This window comes from Delphinapterus leucas, chromosome 8 (genome assembly GCF_059928025.1).
Source record: "Delphinapterus leucas isolate spDelLeu-1000000601 "Yukka" chromosome 8, BTC_Dleu_Yukka2, whole genome shotgun sequence".
NCBI lineage: Eukaryota > Metazoa > Chordata > Mammalia > Artiodactyla > Monodontidae > Delphinapterus > Delphinapterus leucas.
In genome coordinates, this window is record NC_143136.1 from 111,207,471 (window position 1) to 111,230,238 (window position 22,768).

At 41.7% G+C, this 22,768-nt stretch overlaps 1 protein-coding gene across 2 annotated transcripts in view; it reads right to left on the minus strand.

Moving 5' to 3' along the window:
* The window catches only part of OCA2 (OCA2 melanosomal transmembrane protein), a 249,191-nt gene that overhangs the window by 210,597 nt on the left and 15,826 nt on the right, over window positions 1-22,768 (minus strand). Inside the window, exons 1-8 of one of the 2 annotated variants that reach the window (XM_022590518.2) lie at window positions 16,031-16,795; window positions 12,529-12,627; window positions 10,948-11,139; window positions 7,876-7,933; window positions 5,745-5,817; window positions 4,196-4,356; window positions 2,339-2,421; window positions 955-1,108 (exon numbers count right to left, since the gene is read on the minus strand). In XM_022590518.2, the coding sequence (XP_022446226.1) occupies window positions 955-1,108; window positions 2,339-2,421; window positions 4,196-4,356; window positions 5,745-5,817; window positions 7,876-7,933; window positions 10,948-11,129 (711 nt within the window). In that variant the 5' untranslated portion in view covers window positions 11,130-11,139; window positions 12,529-12,627; window positions 16,031-16,795. Of the gene's footprint in view, window positions 1-954; window positions 1,109-2,338; window positions 2,422-4,195; window positions 4,357-5,744; window positions 5,818-7,875; window positions 7,934-10,947; window positions 11,140-12,528; window positions 12,628-16,030; window positions 16,796-22,768 lie in introns of those variants that run through there. The other variant, XM_022590517.2, reaches the window with a different exon arrangement.

Consider the following 22,768-nt stretch of genomic DNA (forward strand, 5'->3'; position numbering starts at 1 on the left):
ATAATATTGATTGAAAAGAAAATAGAGAAAGAATGGAGAGAATAGAGCTGCCCCAGAATAAAAGAGACATTAAGAGAAAGAGCAACTAAACCAGTGAGTGGACGTTGCTGGACAGCTAGGGGCTCAACTTGCTGGAGCCAGGCAGACCAGACAGCCGCAGGGGACTTCAGGAACTATCCTGGTGACTCCTCCCTCAGCTCACCTCCTTGAAGTTCCACAGCACTTCTCATACCTCGGGAAGAAACACCTCTTCACAGTCACATCCTCTCCTGACCCTCCAGGCTCAGCCCACTGGAGCCAACATTCCCATCAACACGTTGTTGTAAATCTGGTTTCACAATCAAACCAATGATGGACCTGCCCAGCCCAGGCAGTGTCTGTACTTTGTTCCATGCTATTGAAGGTATAGCCACACTTAAAGTTTCCCAGAAAAATTGAATTTATGGGACATGAGATCACTTGTGAAAAGGCTCATTAGCTGAGTTGATAAGCATAAAAGATAATAATCCTTCCCCACATGTAGCCCAAGGTCTCCCAGGTCCCCATCAGGCACACAATCCTATGAAACAGCTAGGGGGCATTTTAACATGCCCATCTTACAAAAGAAGACCCTGAGTCTCAGAGAGGTCCAACGTTTGTCCCCTCAGGATCACACTTTGTGTGAGCAGCAAAGTGAGGGTGAGAAAATCACATGCATATTCAGTTTTCTCAATAAACTGTTGCTGGTGCCTGGCAAAACTTATCTTGCATATGTCAATTGCCAAGATTCAGCAGATATTGCAGTACAGAGCAATTTTCTACCTAGAATGAGGGAAATGTCACTTTTTAGGAAAGACACTATTTCAGTTTGACTAAGATGCAAGACTGAGCCCATCCCTAAGCACCCAACAAGTAAGTGTTAAAATACACTTGTGGGCGCACAGATAAACCCAGGAGAGCAGGCATGCAAGTTACCTCAAATATAATCAGCACGTAGACCCCAGCAAGAATGACCGCAGCCACGGTCACTTGTGCTTCAACGCTTGTGCGGAGGTATTGATAAGCCATCAAAAGAGGAACAACCTGGGTCTGCTGGAGGGAGGCTCGAACGCTGATGGAAACAGGGTCTCTGCAGAATGAAGCAAAGATCTTACCACTGATAAGGGAAACAGACCAGCCATCAACCATTAGTGCTGCTCCCTCGGTGTCTTTCCCAACACGTCATCCATGGCCATAACCAGAGCCTGAACTGATCTCAGAGTGACTCACACAATGCCTGACCTGGCAGATGAGGAGCCCTGAGCACAGGCAAGCTGTGTGAGATGCATGCACAGCCTCCCCGTGGCCAGGCCCCTCTGACATAGCTACTCAGCCCCCATCAGGCAGCGCCTTCTTTGCTGCAGCTGCCACTCCAACAATGAACAGTGAGCAGGGAAGTTCACAGTGGTTAGCCATTTAATTTTCCCTCTTCCTCCTTATCACATATCTGATTGCTTTACCTGCTAACAAATAGCACAGCCGACTATTCTCACATGTGAGAGATTTGGAAAAGGATGTGCAACCTGAGAACAGGTAGACAGGTTGTCACCAGTGGTGTGAAAGCACCAGGAACAAGAAGCATGTAAGTCATCGACAGCATGTGGCATGGTGAAACTAAAGCACTTTCTAAAATTTCAGTAACTGTTCTGAGCTGAATTGTGTCCCTTCAATATGTGGACTTCCTAACCCCACTTCAGAATGTGACTGTATTTGGAGATAAGATCTTTACAAAGATGATTAAGTCAAAAATAGTGACACCAATATGACTGGTGTCCTTATAAGAAAAGGAGTTTGGGGCACAGACATGCACAGAGGAACAAGCACGTGAGGACACGGGGGAAGATGGTGTCTACACAGCAAGGAGAGGGACCTCAGGAGAGACACACCCTGTTGACAACTTGAGGAAATAAATTTCTACTGTTTAAACCACCCGTCTGTGGTATTTGTTATAGCAGGCCTAGCAAACTCATACAGTAACCAAGAGTACAGACTTAATACGGAGTGGCATTAAAGAAAAAAAGAATCCTAAGATTTTCTAGAATTCCCCATTGCATAGCTTCATGATATTAATGAATTTAAAGCATCAGCTATAAAACACCATTTGCTTCCAAATGGGCCCTGTAATCAATCCTCTTACTTCCTGATATGTGTGGTTTTGACGCCCGGCCACAGCCTCATGTTCACTGTCTACACAAGAGGAGCATCTCGTCCAAGCCCGTAACTAGCCTGGCTATTCATAACTGGAGTCCCAAGGGTCACACTTCTCTAGGTGAGTGTGTCCCAGAGGGGCTTCCCCAAGACCTCAGTCACCAAGACCCACCTGCTCAGAACCTCAAAGGTCCTGCTCAGCACCGTGCGCTCACTTCTGCTTGGATTTAAAAACACCGTCCAGTTATGAGTGACCTGTAAAAGTCAAAGCATGAAATCCTGGTAAGGCTTTGAACCTGGACCATCACCTGGGGTCCCGCGCTGTTCAGTGTAGGTCCTCGTTTAGAATAAGAAAAGGAGAAAGAGAAGAGCATGAAGCCTTTTCGCACGGAGACACTAGAGATGGCCAGGTGGTGTGCAGCTGGAAATGTCCACAACTGGAGGGCTGTGTTTAAGAAAAATATGGAAGTACAAATACAGAATTCATGTACAAAGACACAAAGATATAGAAGTAAATACAATATATTAAGAGAAAAGGAAATCATTGCACATTACTGGAGACTTGGAGTCTTCTAAACCCACTGAGGCAACTGACGAGAAAGGCTTGTTTAGAACTGCTTCCTGTTTGCAAACTGAAGGCAGGAAACTCTCCACACCCAGGTCACAGGAGCCTGTGGGAGGGAGGGCCAGAGGATGAGCTGCCTTTGCTGCGGGCCAAAGTGCCTGTACGTTCTTGTCAGGAGCAGAGAAATGGAGAAGCCAGCTAAGAGGGGCCAGATGTGTGCAGAGATGGAGGTGTACCCAGGCAGAGGCAGGCAGCCTGACTAAGGTTGCCAGGGAACTTTCAATGGGAGGACAGGAGTCTTGCCGCCCACAAATCATAAAGAAAATTGAAAATAGGAACTTTGAAATCGGTCAAAGCATGAATGAGAGATCAAAAGTTCTCTTAAACACTTCCGTGCTTGGAAAGAGTGTATCAGAAAAAAATCCTTCAGTAAAGATCTCCTGTGTTGTGTTTCTGGAGCAGGCAACTATGTCAGCAGGCTGCAAAAGGTCATGCCTTCCTCCACACAAGGTCACAAAAGGAGCCAACAGCAGATGAAATGTGCCTACCTCGTCTTTACTGAGGAGCCAGTGAGCTGTGGGCTGCAAACAGGGAAGCCAAGTTTATGTCCTAAGACCACAGCCAGAGCCACCGGTTTAGAACATCGGTGCAACATCAGCCATTGCCCATGAAACCGCAGCCTTCTTCATAATGAGACATTGGCTCTGGGGACACTTCTCTGCATGGCAGAAAAATGTGATGGGGCAGTAACCCACCATTACTCCAGTGACACTCCATTTTGGATGACACAGCCTTGTGTACCAGCAGGGTTTCCTTCTATTAGTTATAATAAGGAAAACCCATGAACTAGGGATACGACTTCATATAGAAGTCATCATGATAATCCAGGGGAGTCACTGAGGCCAGGACTTGGGGCACAAGTCAGGATGCACAGAGAGGGGCCAGGCCTTGTCTGGGCTCTGGGACATGGTGACAACGCCACTGCTGGCTCTCCTAGCCTTCACAGGATGTGAACTGAAGGCTTTGGCTTAGACGCTGAGCACAAGGTCCTATTGCTATAGAAGCAGAAGCTCGAGGAAACCAGACACAGTCTTAGCCAAGTGTCCACAAACTCAAGGGGACCGTGGTATTGGAGTACCTCATGGTACAGAAGGAAACATTATATATTTGAAGGCTCAGGTTTAACTGCACTTTCAAATATATAATGTTTCCCTGAATTGCCCAGTAAAATCACTCTAAATTAAAAAAAAAAACCCTCAAAAGCCTGACTTTACTGAAATGGTGAGAGTTTTATAACTGTCTTAGAGAAAAGAGAATTTCAAAGACAAAGCAAAAGATAAGGGCTTGCCTAATAATGGTGTCATTGCCTTATGGCTCCCATCAAATCAATTAGAGAGGAAACTCAATTTATAAAGAGGTGAAATGAGTTTTTACAATTCCTTTCAAATAACTTATGAGTGTAACCTGCTGTGGCCGCCACTGCCTGGAGCCTGGAGCATTAGCCTGGGTCACCTCCACCACCACGTGCTCTTCTCTCCCGAGATGACTTGGACCACTGGCCACCAGGGCCCCTGCCAGGTCCACTTGGAGCAGCATGGAGTCTGCATGGCTGCTGAGGTTCACAGCTGGGGGGCTGTCAAGGTGAACTACAAAGCAAGGAGGAGAGGCCTGGAGGGTCCCCCCCCCAACCTTTCCCACCTTCCCAGGGAACACCCATCTTGGAAAGTGCACAAGGAAATGTATGTCCAGGCCGTCCCTTCCACCTGTGCCACTGCCCTGACTGCTCCTACCTCTTCAGCCCCTCACCCCTGACATGCACAACTGGTTTTGCTTTGTTTAATTGTGTTTTGGATCCTCTGGTTTAACATTTAGGTGGTGTCTCCCATCCTACTATCATCTCTGCTTCTACTCTTTACAGCCAGCATAAAACGCCTGCCCCAGTTCCTGGACTCATGATGAGCAGTAGACAGATGGAAAGAGGCCGAGAAATTCCAACTGTCTGGGGCACTGAAGGTTACCATGGCAACTACAAACCACAACCCAGCCAACCTCTAACTAGATTTACACGACTCCCCCCACCCCAAAACTAAGGCCCATAAAAGTTAAGGTGTGATCATCTCCAAGCTTAAAACTTTACCTCAGTGCTATGGACTGAATGTCCATGTCCCCCATATTCATATGTTGAAGCCCTGAGCACCTGTGTGGCTATACTTGGAGATGGGGCCTCTAAGGAAGTAACTGAGGTTAAATGAGGTCATAGGGTGAGGCCCAGATCTGATAGGATTAGTGTCCTTGTAAGAAGAGATACGAGAGAGCTCTCACTCTCTCTACATACACACTCATAAACACACACACACACATGCACACACACACACACAGGAAAGGAAAGACCCTGTGAAGACATAGAAGGAAGGTGACCATCTGCAAGCCAGAAAGAGAGCCCTCATTAGAAATCAAATCAGCCCACCCTGACCTTGGATGTCCAGCCTCCAGAACTGTGAGAAATAAATGTCTGTTTATTTATAAGCCACCCAGGCTGTGGTATTCTGTTATGGCAGCTGAGGCCTACAAAAAGGCAAGAGAGCCCAGAGTATAAGAAACCAAGCAATCATCAAACTCAGATGACACAGCCAAGGAAAGAACCAATGAACTTAAAGATAGGTCAAGAGGAACCACCCAAGCCAAAACACAAGAGGGTGGGGGCAAGGAACAGAACAGAGTATCCAAGAGCCACAGGAAGCCGGGCCTTAACTAAAATGCACTGTTTGGCTGCTGTCACACTTCCATGGGGAACCTCACCACCACCCACCCAATCGCAGTCTCACTAGTGCCCCTCCCCTTCTGTTCTGAAGCCTCATCTTTCACCAAACGTCCTGGAGGAACAAAACACACACAGGGAGGAACGGTAATTGCTTAGGCTGTGACCTTGGGCAACTGTCATGATAGTTTTCGGGTCTCTTCACTTTGTGACTCAACCATGGGCGACTGTCCATCTAAGTACAGGTTTGGATACAGTAGCTTTCCAGCGGTGACACAGCCAGCAACTGCCAGAACTTTCCTTCATCTGGATACAGGCTAAATAAAATCTGTAACAATCAGAAACATTTAATGATACATTTGTGGTGTGAGAGCAATAGGATTTAAGTAACTTTGATAAGAGCTGAAAATACGGGTATGATAAAGGTGCTGCTTGATGTATCCAAAATTCACCAGCTTACTCTAAATAGCTTTTCTGAGATATTAAAAGATAAAATTCTGATCCATTATACTATTTTCTGCTACAATGGGCCTTGATTATTGATATTTGCCAATTTTAAGGATTAAATGCCCAGCCATAAAATTAAATCATCAGAGGAGGGTAAACATGGTTTTCCCATACTGGAGAGTAGGAAATACAACCCATATGATGGTGGGAGCACATGCTTGTGGAATTTGCAGAGTATCTTATACTTCATCAGAAAGTAAAAGTGATGATGAGATAACAGATTACAGAAGTTCAAAACAAATTCCTCAAATTCTGTTTTGGATTGTGTCCACAAATCACCAAAATTTCAATTACCAGAAGAAGGATGAAGACTAGACACAGAGCTCAGGTCAGCTCTCAGGGGTCAGGGGAGACTTGGGCCACCCATACCTCCTCCTTGGATATCCCAGTACACCCACCCACCAGGCTATGCTAAGCAGCGGGGGTTTCAGAACCACACAACTGTGTGAATAGGAAGTAGAAAGGCAAACTGGTAGCCAAAAAAGTAAACTCATGAAGTTTTCAGAGTTCAATGCAATTTTTTTTTGTTCTGTGCTTAGATTTCCTTTCTCTGTGCCACTGCTCTCCTCCCATGTGGATTATTAAAGAATGCCTCTACTCATTTCAATTCAGCCAGTATTGACTTCATGCTCCCTTGCTGTCTGAAATGCAACATTGTTCCCTATATGTCACACTGAGAAGAGGAGACTCTTGTCATGTACAATCCTGCACACACATAGAGCCCCAACCCTCATGCCCACACACACAGATAATGAAGACCATGTATTCACAGCTATACATGGTCACATACACGGCTGCCAGTCACAAAGGGCAGCCAGCATGGCTGTCACCACAGGCTGCCTACAGAGAAAAGCCACAGCCACACCAGTCCTGGAGTCCACAAGGCACAGGTATGGAAACACCACTCACCCACCCCTTCCTTGCTTACAATCTCATACCCTGTCACAGCGGCACATACAAACCACCTACTGGTGTCTCCCAAAACTGGCCCACACAAACTATCCTATGCCAATGCTAAAAATAAGTAGCTATTAACTCTAACAATAAGTCCCTAGGCACACACACAACCTCAAAATGCTCACAGACAGAAAAAGACCCACAGAGGCATGCACACACACAGACACACAGCCAGGCACTTGGTACCTCACACCTCTGTGCACACACACAGACACACAGGCAGACATGGGGGCCTCACACCCACATGCACACACGCAAATGGGGGGCCTCACACTCACTCATTCAGCAAATATATTTTGAGTGCATACAATGTGATCTCAGCTAGGGCTACATCAGGGCACACACCACACAAATGCTGGCAGTGAAACTCGTGACCCCTCAAGCCAGAGGGAACACTTAGATCACCTCTAGGGCCCTGGCTCTGCAGCCCTCCCTGGGGATGTATGGGCAAGTAAAATCAGAGCAGCCTCCAGGGAAGGGGCAAACATAGAACTTCACTCTCTCCCAGACAGGGTGGGCCAGCTGGGAGCCATCCCAAAGGGGCACTGAGACATTCCTGGGTGCACCCATGATTGCTAGACATGTCCCAACACAACTAAAGAGTGTTTACTGCTTGTGGCTGAAAAGAGAATTTGGTAAGCCGCTTAAGGTGGGAATTGAGACCTGCGGGTAAGCTAACTGCCTTCCACAGAGCAAAGCCAGGTCCTCAGGGCTTCTATTGTATGACTGGGGACAACAACAGAGGAGCATTGCTAAGGGCAGGCCTCCCTAGCCACCCCCAGGCTGCCATTCCACACACCCTCAGTAACTCCTCCAAAGAAATGTGTGAGCCCCACACCTCAGGTTTCCTGCTACCCAGCACAATGCACCGGGGGGGGCTCTGCTGAGCAGACAGCAGAGCTCAGGGTGCCATGGTACTCACAGAACACAGCACCACAAAGACAAATAAGCCCGTGACTTTCAGCCACTGCACACAGCACCTGCAAGAGAAAAGACAGGCCCCAGGTCACACTGACAGCAGTCCTGCTTGCATGTGCCCCAAACTGTCAAACCTCAGATGCCTGCTGAAGCCTTGGGTAATGTTTATCTCAAAGCACATGTGTGAAATTCTTCCCATAACATGGTATGAAAGAGGATGCTGCTGAGGACAACAGCAGATTGGTGGAGGTTATAGAGGGGAACAAACTTAACCCTGAGTGTCTGAACACTGCTTCTTATCAGAGATGATGAAGATCAAGATTTGAGCCTCTTCACTAGCCTTTTAAAGGCTCTAGTTTCCTGGAAACAAGCTTCATCTCAGCTCTCAGATTCATATTTATCAATTATTTTCCCCTAAGTTTTCTGGAAGGTAGGCATATGGATTTGATCATCAAATAAACATCGACTGAGACATAACCAAACAATTCAAGAAAGAAATTGCAATGCTATAACCAGTTGTACCAGCAGAGCCCTTTAAGAATTCCTTAGGAGATAATTCAATAGACATTCAGGCCCTCTTAGGACTCATGATGGCTCCCTGGCTCAGTCATCATTACACACTTCTTAATTGTAGCCATCAGGTCCTTGGCAAATGTGGGCCTGGCAGCCACTCCAGGCTTATCTCTGCTCCTGTCACCTCCCCAGGGTCCACCAGATCCTACCTCCTGAAGACACAATCACTGCCTAGTGCTGGGGGGGTGCTCTCCCCTGGCCACTCCTCAAGAGCAAGCCCTGGGGTATTTGTGCTCTGGCCCTGCAAAAGGAAGGGTGCTGGTACACAGCCTGTGCTTGACACATGTTTGTAGAACAAAGGAATAAAGTCTATATAGGGATATCTTTTTCAAAACCTTTCTGATCCTTTCAAAATGCAACCTTCTTTTGCATTCTCTCAGATTTAATGAATTTGATGAGTAATATTTCACCCTTCCAAATCATGATCAATAGCTCCTATTCAAATAGGAATCAAAAAACATTTCCTTTTAAAGCAGGAAGCATTAATTTAACTATTTTTAATACTTTTTTTTGAAACATCTATTAGAGTATAATTGCTTTACAATGGTGTGTCAGTTTCTGCTTTATAACAAAGTGAATCAGCCATACATATACACACATCCCCACATTTCCTCCCTCCTGCATCTCCCTCCCTCCCACCCCCCCATCCCACCCCTCTAGGTGGTCAAAAAGCACTGAGCTGATCTCTCTGTGCTATGTGGCTGCTTCCCACTAGCTATCTATTTTACATTTGGTAGTGTATATATGTCCATGTCACTCTCTCACTTTGTCCCAGCTTACCCTTCCCCCTCCCCGTATCCTCAAGTCCATTCTCTAGTAGGTCTGCGTCTTTATTCCTGTCTTGGCCCAGTTGAACTATTTTAAATACTAATTTCTTTCTACATAACTGACATATACAGCAGAGCTGACCATCCAAAATAATTCTTACAAGTTTCTTCAACAAACATGTGTAGTACTTTCTAGACATGTTAAAAAGAATGGCATTAAGTCTTTCAGTTAAGTGGCAAGTTTGAGGCAACTATTTTATGAATCGTAGAAGATAAAACAACCACTGAATGTAAAGGCTTAAATGTACTTAGTTCTATTTTCCATGGTATGGGACATTTGAGGAAGCTTGCATCCTCTGGAGTTGTGAGGCAGCCAGCTGGAGAAGGGTGTTAACAGTGTCAGCGCTTACCATCATGGTGATCTATGGGGCCAGGTCCCTGTTCACACACTTTCACATTATTCAAATAATTTTATAGCACATTAGTCGGCCAATATTTGTCACACCTATGAGAAGAGGTAAGACCAGTCAAGGTGAAGAAACACATGGCTGGGAGGCATGGTGGGAAAAGACATCTCCACGGTCAAGCACTGGTGGGGGACCTGGGGTCACATTCCTCCCCCCACCCCTTTGCTCCTCTCACAACCTGCATGACCTCAGGCAAAATCCGTACCCTCTCTGAAGTACCTCACCTACCTCTCAGGATTGCCTGAAAGATCAGTAGGACAACTGAGAGTGGGCCTCTCTAGGTAAAGACGGATACACTTTGGGAGGCAGGTAGGTACACTTCTAATCAGCTCTTCAAACAGCTTCAGAAAAGCTGGGCCCCCTAATGTAGAGAAATAATAACACTAATATTTGATAGCTTCATGGTGTCTTCTCACCTATCCATGGGTTTTCACATAGACCATTTTAGTGGAAGCCCACAGAAGGCTGTGGAGCGAGGGGAATGCCAGGCGACAAGGAGACAGCTGCATGGACATGCCCAGCCCTGCTGGTTCCTCAGCTACCTCGGAGCAGATACATAATGGGGACCTTGGTGGTCCTGGTATTGTGTCCCTGGAAATGCCACTTTCAAATGTGTGGCTCACAGCAGAACCCCTCCTTCAAGTAAATGTTCACGCAGAAGCCTCAACAGACAAACAAGGGAGAGATCTCTCCTGCTCCGACCCGCGTGGGGGGTGCTGCAAAATTCCCTCAGATCCCCAGCGCATGTGTGTCCTCCGCCCTCCTACGCATGCACGGAGGACTCGGCCTCTCTCGACCCCACCTGCAGCTGCATCACCCCTAAAAACCCTCTTTCTCCTTCCTGTGCAGAACCCTTCTAATAACGTGCTTCATCACTGAATACAAATGATAGTATCACCTTCTAAAACACCACAGGGACTACTTCATCCACAAAGCCTCATGGGCTTGAAGACCCCAGCCACACAACAGAAAGGACAGGTGTGTAGGGCGTTCATCATTTAGGTCTGTAATTGGGTTTTCTTGTAGCCTTAAAGGCTCCATGCTGGTTTGAATGCCGCTTTATCTGTCTTCTAGGGCCTGGAGGAAAGGAAGATTACCTTCCAGGAAAGTGCCACCTAGCCTTCTTCCTCACCTCCACCCTGTCCTCAGGAACGATGTCGCGTGGGCAATACCCGCACCGCACCCCACTCCCCAGCCCAGTCCCAGGTGGGCGGCGTGCACTGTGCGACCAACACCCTGTACCAGTGCTGGCACTCCAAGTCTTCCTACCTCAACTTGGAAAGACGGTGGAACCCGATGTGAGCGCTGTCCAGAAGCTCCCCCTTCTCTGAGGAGGCGGATCCAGAGGAACCTACCAACTCTCTGCTCAGCAGGGATCCGCCCTCCCACTCAGCTGAGCTGTTCTTCCAAGATTCTTCAGCATTGATGAACTCTGGGTGGCAAACGGGCATGCACCGTGACCTGGAAATCGAGGCTTTGTGGTTATTTTCACAGAAATAGTAGCATCTCCAAAGCAACACTTCATCTCAGGGGTAAGCGTGAAATGTATAATCAATACTTGTTTTTCAAAGGACCATCGATATTGTAGTACTGTCAGACTGGTGGGAATGGGTCTTTCTTGACGTTACAGACCCTGGACTGGAGGGAAATCATCTGGGGTCACACAGTCTTCAAAATAAATTGTGGACCTTCAAGAAACATCAGCTTGTTCTGAGTTTGGAACTTTCCAGTACAGCTTTTTCTGGCTCAGACCAGCTCCAGCTCATTTCAGTTTTTGCTTTCTCTTTGACTGTGCTGGAGTTCTCAATACCTGGTCCTGTTATACTCATCCTGAAGCACAGTGAGTGGTGTAAGCCTTTTCTCCTCTTTGTAGGTATATATCTGTAATGGAGTTGCAGGGGAGATGGCCTAACTAGCTTTCCCACCCAACATCTACATGAGCATGAGCAGGAGTGGGGGACATCAGTACTGGACTAGATGGGCCCAAGAATGGGACCTATATCTAGAAGGATGAATCAAGGGGTATCATAAAATTTATCAAAATTACATGTGGATATATCCATTTAATTTTGGTTGAATCCCTGAACAACTGAACAACTCATTCAGTACAGATTGTCAGTCAGCACTTGACTCTAGTAAGGCTGCACCAAGCCCAGAATTTTCCTGTGGAAATACATGGAATACTTGTGGGGTGGCAATATTGACACAAGAGCCACAATCTATTATGTTATGCCTCTCAATCTATGCCTTTCGAACCCAGTTAGCTCAACAGGACATTGTCATTCTCCTGAACTCTTATCACTGCTTTAGGACTGGTTCACAACAAGAAAAAGGAACTTCAAACTTACAGGAAATAGAGTTTTCTTTTAAATCATACATTTTTCAACTTCATAACTATTGACATTTGAGCCAGATAATTCTTTGTTGTGGAGAGATGTCCTGTGCAATGCAGGATGTTTAGCAGCATCCCTGTCCTCTACCCTAAATGCCAGTAGTGCCCCTCCCCCATTGGTGACAGCAAAAAATGTCTCCTGACAGTGCCAACCTCAACCCTGGTTGAGAAGTCCTGGCCTGGCAAGATGGCCTTTCCCAGCTGTGTGCATGCATGAGTGTGTACATGTGCTATTCAATCATTGCAGGGTTATGCTCAAGGTTACTTGGCAATTCATAAGGCACAGAATACAACCACTAGAATCATGAACACACATTGAATCAACAAGGATCTAGCAGAGACCATACATGTCAGATAAAAATTCATATCTCAGGAAGAAATTCTCCAGCATAAGTGCAAAGGATAATGCTCGGAGATTTCTTAATTTTATAAGAAAGAAAGAAAAAAAAACACCTCACCCTTTCTCTTGTGAGAAATTCCTCAGCAAAGGTGTGTTTTCTGTAAAGCAGGGGTCTTTAGAACTGCAGCTGAAGAACTGGGGGAAAGGAGGGTGAGACCTGAAAAACACAGTGAAGGAAAGGGATCACCAACACAAAATGATGACTGTGCTCACTGATGGTTGTGGCTAGATTCAAGAACGTTTATCTGTTGATGGACACTTAGGTGATGTAGCACATATATACAATGGAATATTACTCAGCCATAAAGAGGAATGAAACTGAGTTATTTGTAGTGAGGTGGATGGACCTAGAGTCTGTCATACAGAGTGAAGTAAGTCAGAAAGAGAAAACAAATACTGTATGCTAACACATATATATGGAATCTAAGAAAAGAAAAAAAGAAGGTCATGAAGAACCTAGGGGTAAGACAGGAATAAAGACACAGACCTACTAGATCATGGACTTGAGGATATGGGAAGGGGGAAGGGTAGGCTGTGACAAAGTGAGAGAGTGGCATGGACATATATACACTACCAATTGTAAAGTGGATAGCTAGTGGGAAGCAGCCACGTAGCACAGGGAGATCAGCTAAGTGGTTTGTGACTGCATAGAGGGCTGGAAAAGGGAGGGTGAGAGGGAGGGAGACGCAGGAGGGAAGAGATATGGAAACATATGGAAACAATGTGTATATGTATAACTGATTCACTTTGCTATAAAGCAGAAACTAACACACCATTGTAAAGCAATTATACTCCAATAAGGATGTTTAAAAAGATGTAGATCTTCTAGAATGTGTTTGAACTTATATGACTCTCCATCTAAAGCAAATAGATATAGTTGTGGGTTAACATACTTGAAAACCAGAGTAACTACAAATCAAAAACACAGAATGGATTCACAAAAACCAAAAAGAAAGGAACTCAAGTGTAATACAAAAGAAAATCATCAAACCACAACAAGAAAAATAATAAGAAGAAATGAACAAAGAAGAACTGCAAAAACAACTGTAAAATACGGAATAAAATGGTAATAAGTACTTGCCTATCAGTAATTACTAAATGTCAATGGACTAAATGTGCTGATCAAAAGACATAGGGTGGCTGATTGAATAACAAAGCAAGACCCTTCAATACATTGCCTACAAGAGACTCACTTCAGTGAGAAAAACACACAGACTGAAAGTGAAGGGATGGAAAAAGATATTTCATGCAGATCAAAATGACAAGAAAAAAGGGGTAGCAATATCCATATCAGACAAAATAGACTTTAAAACAAAGGTTATAATGAAAGACAAAGAAGGACATTAAATAATGATGAAAGGATCAATATAAGAAGAGGATACAATACTTATTAACATATACACAACGAATAGAGGAGCACCTAAATATATAAAGCAAATACTAACAAACTTAAAGGGAGAAATTGAAAATAATACAAAAATAGCACGAGACTTTAACACTTCCACTGACATCAATGGACAGATCAACCAGACAAAAAAATCAATAAGGCATCAGAGGTCCTAAATGACAGAATAGACCAGTTGAATGTAATGAACATTTACAGGTGACTACATCCCCCCAAAATGCAGAATATACACTTTTCAAGGAAATTTCTCTAGGACAGACTACATACTAGGTCACAAAAAAAGACTCATCTATTTAGGAAGATAGCAATAATATCAAGCATGTTTGTCGACCACAACAGTATGAAACTAGAGATGAACAACAGAAAGAAAAAGAGAAAACAGTGGAGACTAAATAACATGCTACTAAAAAACCAATGGGTCAATGATAAAATCAAAGTGGAAATCAGAAAATACCTCAAGACAAATGAAAATGAAAACACAACTTCCCAAAAGCTATGGGATGCAGCAAAAGCAGTTCTATAAGGGAAATTCATAGTGATACTGGCGTTCCTTGACATAAAAGAAAAATCTCAAATGAACAAATTAACCTACCAAATACTTAACCTACCAAATAAAAGAAAAAGAAGAACAAAGCACAAAGTCAGCAAAAGGAAGGAAATATAGAGATCAGAGAGGAAATAAATAAAATAGAGATTTTAAGAAAACAATATAAAAGATCAATAAAACCAAGAGCTGGTTTTCTAAAAAGATGAACAAAATTGACAAATCTCACCAAGGCTCACCAAGAAGAAAAGCAAGGACCCAAATAAACAAAATTAGAATTAAAGAGGAGAAATAACAACCAATACTACAGATATACAAATAATTATGAGAATACTATGAACAGTTATATGCCAACAAATTGGACAACCTAGAAGAAATGAACAAATTTCTAGAAACATACAGACTGCTAAGACTGAGTGAAGAAGAAACAGAAATTTTGAAGAGACTGATCACTAGAAGTGAAATAGAATCTGTAATTTAAAAAAAAAAAAACTGCCTGTGAACAAAAGACCAAGACTGGAAAGATTCACTGAGAAACTTTACCAAACATATAAAGAATATATACCTATCCTTCTCAAACCATTCCAAAAGATTGAAGAGAAAGGAACACTGCAAAATTCATTTTATTAGGCCACCATTTTCCTGATATAAAAACCACACAAGGACACTATGAAGAAAAATTACAAGCCAATATAGATGCAAAATTCCTCAACAAAATATTAGCAAACAAATCCAACAATACACAAGAAGGATCATACACCATGACCAAGTTGGATTGGTTCCAGGGTTACAAGGATGGTTCACTGTATGCATATCAATGTGATACGGCACATTAACAAAAGGAAAGACAAAAACCACATGATCATATCAATAGACTCAGAAAAAGCATTTGACATAATTCAACACCCATTCATGATAAAAACACTCATCAGGTTTTAAAGAGTCCTTTAAGATACACCACCTGCATGTCACCTCAGCTTCACCTCTAGATTTTCTTTAACTCCCTTTACCCAAATCTACTCTTCAAACTTTTAGAAATACTTTTACTTCTTGTAACAGGCTTCCACCCTTGTCTAGGGCGTTTATATATATAATATGCTTTCTTTCAACATTGTTTGTATAGCATGTCTTCTTCCTACAGATCTCACAACCTTTCCACATCATCCAGGAGAAATTAAGAGGTCCCTGTTTTGTGTACTCCCTGAGGATCCTCATGCCCATGTTGCCTGCAATGCATTTTAACTGCTTCTTTGAATACTCCCTTAGCCGGTGCAGAGGGGCTGGCATGTTGGTCAGGATATATCACCAAGCAAAGAAAAATCCAAGATACCAGTCAGATTTTTACCACAATTGTCTAGTTCAGAACACTGGACCACAAGAGAGCTCCACGTCCCATGGAATATCAGTCAGCAAGAGCTCTCCCAGAGATCTCCATCTCAATGCTAAGACCCAGCTCCACCCAATGATCAGCAAGCTCCAGTGCTGGAAACCCCACGATAAACAACTAGCAAGACAGGAACACAAGCCCACCCATTTGCAAAGAGGCTGCCTAAAATCATACGAAGTTCACAGACACCCCCCAAAAACACCACCAGATGCGATTCTGCCTACCAGAAAGAAAAGATCCAGCCTCATCTGCCAGAGAACAGGCACCAGTCCCCTCCACCAGGAAGCCTACACAAGCAACTGAACCAATCTTACCCACTGGGGGCAGACACCAAAAACAATGGGAACTACGAACCGAGAGCCCACGAAAAGGAGACCACAAACAAAGTAAGTTAAGCCAATAAGAAGACAGAGAAATACACAGCAGATGAAGGAGCAAGATAAAAACCCACCAGACCAAACAAATGAAGAGGAAATAGGCAGGCTACCTAAAAAAGAATTCAGAGCACTGATAGTAAAGATGACCCAAAATCTTGAACATAGAATGGAGAAAATAGAGGAAACGTTTAACAAGGACCTAGAAGAACTAAAGAGCAAATAAACAATGATGAACAACACAATAAATGAAATTTAAAATTCTCTAGAAGGAATCAATAACAGGATAACTGAGGCAGAAGAACAGACAAGTAACCCAGAAGATAAAATAGGGGAAATAACTAGTGCAGAGGAGAAAAAAAGAAAAATCAAAAGAATTAAGGACAATCACACAGACCTCTGGGACAACATTAAACACACCAGTATCTGAATTATAGGGGTCCCAGAAGAAGAGAAAAAGAAAGGGACTGAGAAAATATTGGAAAAGATTATAGTTGAAAACTTCCCTAATATGAGAAAGGATATAGTCAATCAAGTCCAGGAAGCGCAGAGTTCCATAAAGGATAAATCCAAGAAGAAACATGACAAGAAACATATTAATCAAACTATCAAAAATTAAATACAAAGGAAAAATATTAAAAGCAGCAAGAGAAAAGCAACAAATAACATACAGGGAATCCCCATAAGGTCAACAGCTGATCGTTCAGCAGACATTCTGCAATCCAGAAGGGAGTGTAAGGATCTATTTAAAGTGATGAAAGGGAAAAACCCACAACCAAGATTACTCTACCCATCAGGGTCTCATTCAGATTCAACGGAGAAATTAAAACCTTTACACACAAGCAAAATCAAAGAGAATTCAGCACCACAAAAGCATCTTTACAACAAATGCTAAGGAACTTCTCTAGACAGGAAACACAAGAGAAGGAAAAGACCTACATTAACAAACCCAAAACAATTAAGACAATCGTAAAAGGAACATACATATCGATAATTACCTTAAATGTAAATGGAATAAATGCTCCAACCAAAATACATAGACTGGATAAATGGATACAAAAACAAGACCCATATATATGTTATCTACAAGAGACACACTTCAGACCTAGGGACACATACAGACTGAAAGTGAGGGAAGGGAAAAAGATATTAAATGCAAATGGAAATCAAAAGAAAGCTGGAGCAGCAATTCTTATATAACACAAAATAGACTTTAAAATAAAGACTATTACAACAACAAAGAAGAACACTATATAATGACAAAGGGATCAATCCAAAAAGAAGATATAACAATTGTAAATATTGATGCACTGAACATAAGAGCACCTCAATACATAAGGCAAATGCTAACAGCCATAAATGGGGGAATCAACAGTAACACAACCATAGTAGGGGACTTTAACACCCCCCTTTCACCAATGGACAGATCATCCAAAATGAAAATAAATAAGGACACACAAGCTTTAAATGATACATTAAACAAGATGGTCTTAATTGATATTTATAGGACATTCCATCCAAAAACAACAGAATAGATTTTCTACTCAAGTGCTTACAGAACATTCTCCAGGATAGATCATATCTTGGGTCACAATTCAAGCCTTGGTAAATTTAAGAAAATTGAAATCATATCAAGTATCTTTTCTGACCACAATGTTATGAGACTAGATATCAATTACAGGGAAAAAAAACTGTAACAAAATACAAACTTATGGAGGCTAAACAATACACTACTATATAACCAAGAGATCACTGAAGAAAAGGGAAAATAAAAAATACCAAGAAAGAAATGAAAATGAAAACACGACAACCCAAAACCTATGGGATGCAGCAAAAGAAGTTCTATGGGGGAAGTTTATAGCAATAAAAACCTATCTCAAGAAACAAGAAACATTTCAAATAAAGAACCTAAGCTTACACCTAAAGCAATTAGAGAAAGAAGAACAAAAGAACCCCAAAGTTAGCAGAAGGAAAGAAATCATAAAGATCAGATCATAAATAAATGAAAAATAAATGAAGGAAACAATAGCAAAGATCAATAAAAGTAAAAGCTGGTTCTTTGAGAAGATAAACAAAATTGATAAACCATTAGTCAGACTCATCAAGAAAAACAGGGAGAAGACTCAAATCAACAGAATTAGGAATGAAAAGGGAAAAGTAACAACTGACACTGCAGAAATACAAAGGATCACGAGGGATTACTACAAGCAACTATATGCCAAAAAAAGGGACAACCTGGAAGAAATTGACAAATTCTTACAAAACCACAACCTTCCGAGACTGAACCAGGAAAAAATAGAAAATATAAACAGACCAATCACAAGGACTGAAATTGAAACTGTGATTAAAAATCTTGCACCAAACAAAAACCTGGGACCAGATGGCTTCACAGTCGAATTCTATCAAACATTTAGAGAAGAGCTAACACCTATACTTCTCAAACTCTTTCAAAATATAGCAGAGGGAGGAACACTCCCAAACTCTTTCTACAAGGCCACCATCACCCTGACACCAAAACCACACAAAGCTGTTACAAAGAAAGGATTCTTCAATATATGCAAATCAATCATTGTGATACACCATATAACAAATTGAAGGATAAAAACCATATGATCATCTCAATAGATGCATAAAAAGCTTTCAACAAAATTCAAAACCCATTTAGGCTAAAAGCTCTTCAGAAGGTAGGCATACAGAGAACTCACCTCAACATAATAAAGGCCATATATGACAAATGCACACCCAACATCATTCTCAATGATGAAAAACTGAAACAATTTCGTCTAAAATCAGAAACACGACAAGGATGCCCACTCTCACCACTATTATTCAACATGGATTTGGAAGTTTTAGCCACAGCAATCAGAGAAGAAAAAGACATAAAATGAATCCAAATCAGTAGATAAGGAGCAAAACTGTCACTGTTTGTAGATGACATGGTACTATATATAGAGAAACCTAAAAATGCTACCAAAAAACTATTAGAGCTAATCAATGAATTTGGTAAAGTAGCAGGATACAAAATTAATGCACAGAAGTCTCTTGCATTCCTATACACTAATGATGAAAAATCTGAAAGAGAAATTAAGGAAACACTCCCATTTACCATTGCAATAAAAAGAATGAAATACCTAGGAATAAAGCTACGTAAGGAGACCAAAGACCTGTATGCAGAAAACTATATGTCACTGATGAAAGAAATTAAAGAAGATACAAACAGATGGAGAAATATACCATGTTCTTGGATTGAAAGTATCAACATTTTGAAAATACTATACTGCCCAAAGCAATCTACACATTCAATGCAATTCTTATCAAACTGTCAATGGCATTTTCACAAAACTAGAATAAAAAATTTCACAATTTGTATGGAAACACAAAATACCCCGAATAGCCAAAGCAATCTTCAGAAAGAAAAATGTATCTGGAGGAATCAGGCTCCCTGACTTTGGACTATACTACAAAGCTACAGTAATCAAGACAGTGTGGTACTGGCACAAAAATAGAAATATAGATCAATGGAACAGGATAGAAAGCCCAGAGATAAACCCACGCACATATGGTCACCTTATCTTTGACAAAGGAGGCAAAAATATACAATGGAGAGAAGACAGCCTGTTCAATAAGTGGTGCCAGGAAAACTGGATAGCTACATGTAAAAGAATGAAATTAGAACACTCCCTAACACCATACACAAAAATAAACTCAAAATGGATTAAAGACCTAAATGTAAGGCCAGACACTATAAAACTCTTAGAGGAAAACATAGGCAGAACACTCTTTGACATAAATCACAGCAAGGTCCTTTTGTACCCACCTCCTTAAGAAAGGGAAATAAAATCAAAAATAAATAAATGGGACCTAATGAAACTTAAAATCTTTTGCACAGCAAAGGAAACCATAAACAAGATGAAAAGACAACACTAAGAATGGGAGAAAATATTTGCAAATGAAGCAACTGACGAAGGATTCATCTCCAAAATATACAAGCAGCTCATGCAACTCATTATCAAGAAAACAACCAACCCAATCCAAAAATGGGCAGAAGACCTAAATAGATATTTCTGCAGTGAAGATATACAGATTTCCAACAAACACATGAAAGGATGCTCAACATCACTAATCATTAGAGCAATGCAAACAAAAATCACAATGAGGTACCACCTCACACTGGTCAGAATGGACATCATCAAAAAATCTACAAACAATAAATGCTGGAGAGGGTGTGGAGAAAAGGGAACCCTCTTGCACTGTTGGTGGGGATGTAAATTGATACAGCCACTGTGGAGAACAGTATGGAGGTTCCTTAAAAAACTAAAAATAGAACTACCATATGACCCAGCAATCCCACTACTGGGCATATACCCTGAGAAAACCATAATTCAAAAAGTGTCATATACCACAATGTTCATTGCAGTTCTATTTACAATAGCCAGGACATAGAAGCAACCTAAGTGTCCATCAAAAGATGAATGGATAAAGAAGATGTGGCACATATATACAATGGAATATTACTCAGCCATAAAAAGAAACGAAATTGAGTTATTTGTAGTGAGGTGGATGGACCTAGAATGTGTCTTACAGAGTGAAGTAAGTCAAAAAGAGAAAAACAAATACTTTATGCTAACACATATATACATATGGAATCTAAAGAAAAAAAAGAATGGTTCTTTAGAACCTATGGGCAGGACAGGAATAAAAATTCAGACGTAGAGAATGGACTTGAGGACACGGGGAGTGGGAAGCGTAAGCTGGGATGAACTGAGAGAGTGGCGTGGGCATATATACACTACCAAATGTAAAATAGATAGCTAGTGGGAAGCAACTGCAGAGCACAGGGAGATGAGCTCAGTGCTTTGTGACCACCTAGATGGGTGGGTTAGGGAGGGTGGGAGAGAGGGAGATACAAGAGGTAGGGGATATGGGGATATATGTATACGTATAGCTGATTCACTTTGTTATACATCTGCAACTAACACAACAATGTAAAGCAATTATACCTCAATAAAGATGTTAAATAAAAAAGCACTCATCAAAGTGGGTATAAAGGTAACACATCTCAACATAATAAAGGCCACTTACGACAAACCCACATTCAGCCTAATGCTCAATGGTGAAAAGCCAAATGCCTTCCTGCTAAATTCAGGAAAAAGACAAAGATGCTTCTCTTTAACATAGTATTGGAAGTCCTAGCCACAGCAATCAGAAAAGAAAAAGAAATAAAAGGTATCCAAATTAGAAGGAGACAGGTAAAACTGTCACTATTTGCAGATGACATGATATTTTATTTAGAGAACTCTAAAGTTTACACCTCAAAACTATTAGACCTAATAAAGGAATTCATCAAGGTTGCAGGATACAAGATTAATATACAGAAATCTATTGCATTTTTAAACACTAATGATGAAATATCAGGAAGAGAAAGTAAAAAAAAAAAACCTTGTTAAAAATCTCATCTAAAAAGAAACCTAGGAATAATCTTAACTAAGGGAGGTGAAAGACCTATATAATGAAAACTATAAAAATTAATGAAGGAAATTGAAGGTCGTTCAAAGAAATTGAAAGATATTCTGTGCTTTTGGATTGGAAGAATTAATATTATTAAAATGGCCATACTACTGAAAGCAACCTACAGACTTACTACAATCCCTATCAAAATAGCCATGATATTTTTCACAGAATTAGAACAAATAATTCTAAAATTTATATGGAACCACAAAAGACCCCAAGTTGCCAAAGCAGTCTTGAGAAAAAAGAACAAAAATGGAGGTATAACCCTACCAGACTTCAAACTATACTACAAAACTACAGTAATCAGAACAGTGTGATATTGGCACAAAAACAGACACATAGATCAATGGAACTGACTAGAAGCCCCAGGGATAAACCTACTCACCTACAGTCAATTTATGACAAAGGAGCAAGAATATACAATGGAGAAAAGACAGTCTCTTCAACAAGTGATGCTGGGAAAACTGGACAGCCACATGTGAAACAATGAAATTAGAGCACTCCCGCACACCATATATAAAAATGAACTTAAAATGGTTTAAAGACCTAAACGTAAGACATGACACCATAAAACTGCTAGAAGAGAACATAGGCCAAACATTTTCAGACATAAATCATAGTAATATTTTCTTAAATCAGTCTCCCAAGACAAAAATAAATTAATTAATAAAAACAAAAATAGGGCTTCCCTGGTGGCACAGTGGTTGAGAGCCCACCTGCCGATGCAGGGGCCGCGGGTTCGTGCCCCGGTCCGGGAGGATCCCACATGCCGTGGAGTGGCTGGGCCCGTGAGCCATGGCCACTGAGCCTGCACGTCCGGAGCCTGTGCTCCACGACAGGAGAGGCCACAACAGTGAGAGGCCCGCGTACCGCAAAAAATAAATAAATAAATAAATAAATAGGACCTAATCAAACTTAAAAGCTTTTGCACAACAAAATGAAAAGACAACCTACAGAATGGGAGAAAATATTTACAAATGATGGTACTAACAAGGGATTAATATCCAAAATACACAAACAGCTCGTACAACTGAATATTAAAAAAAAAAAAATCCAATAAAAAAAATTGGCAGAAGA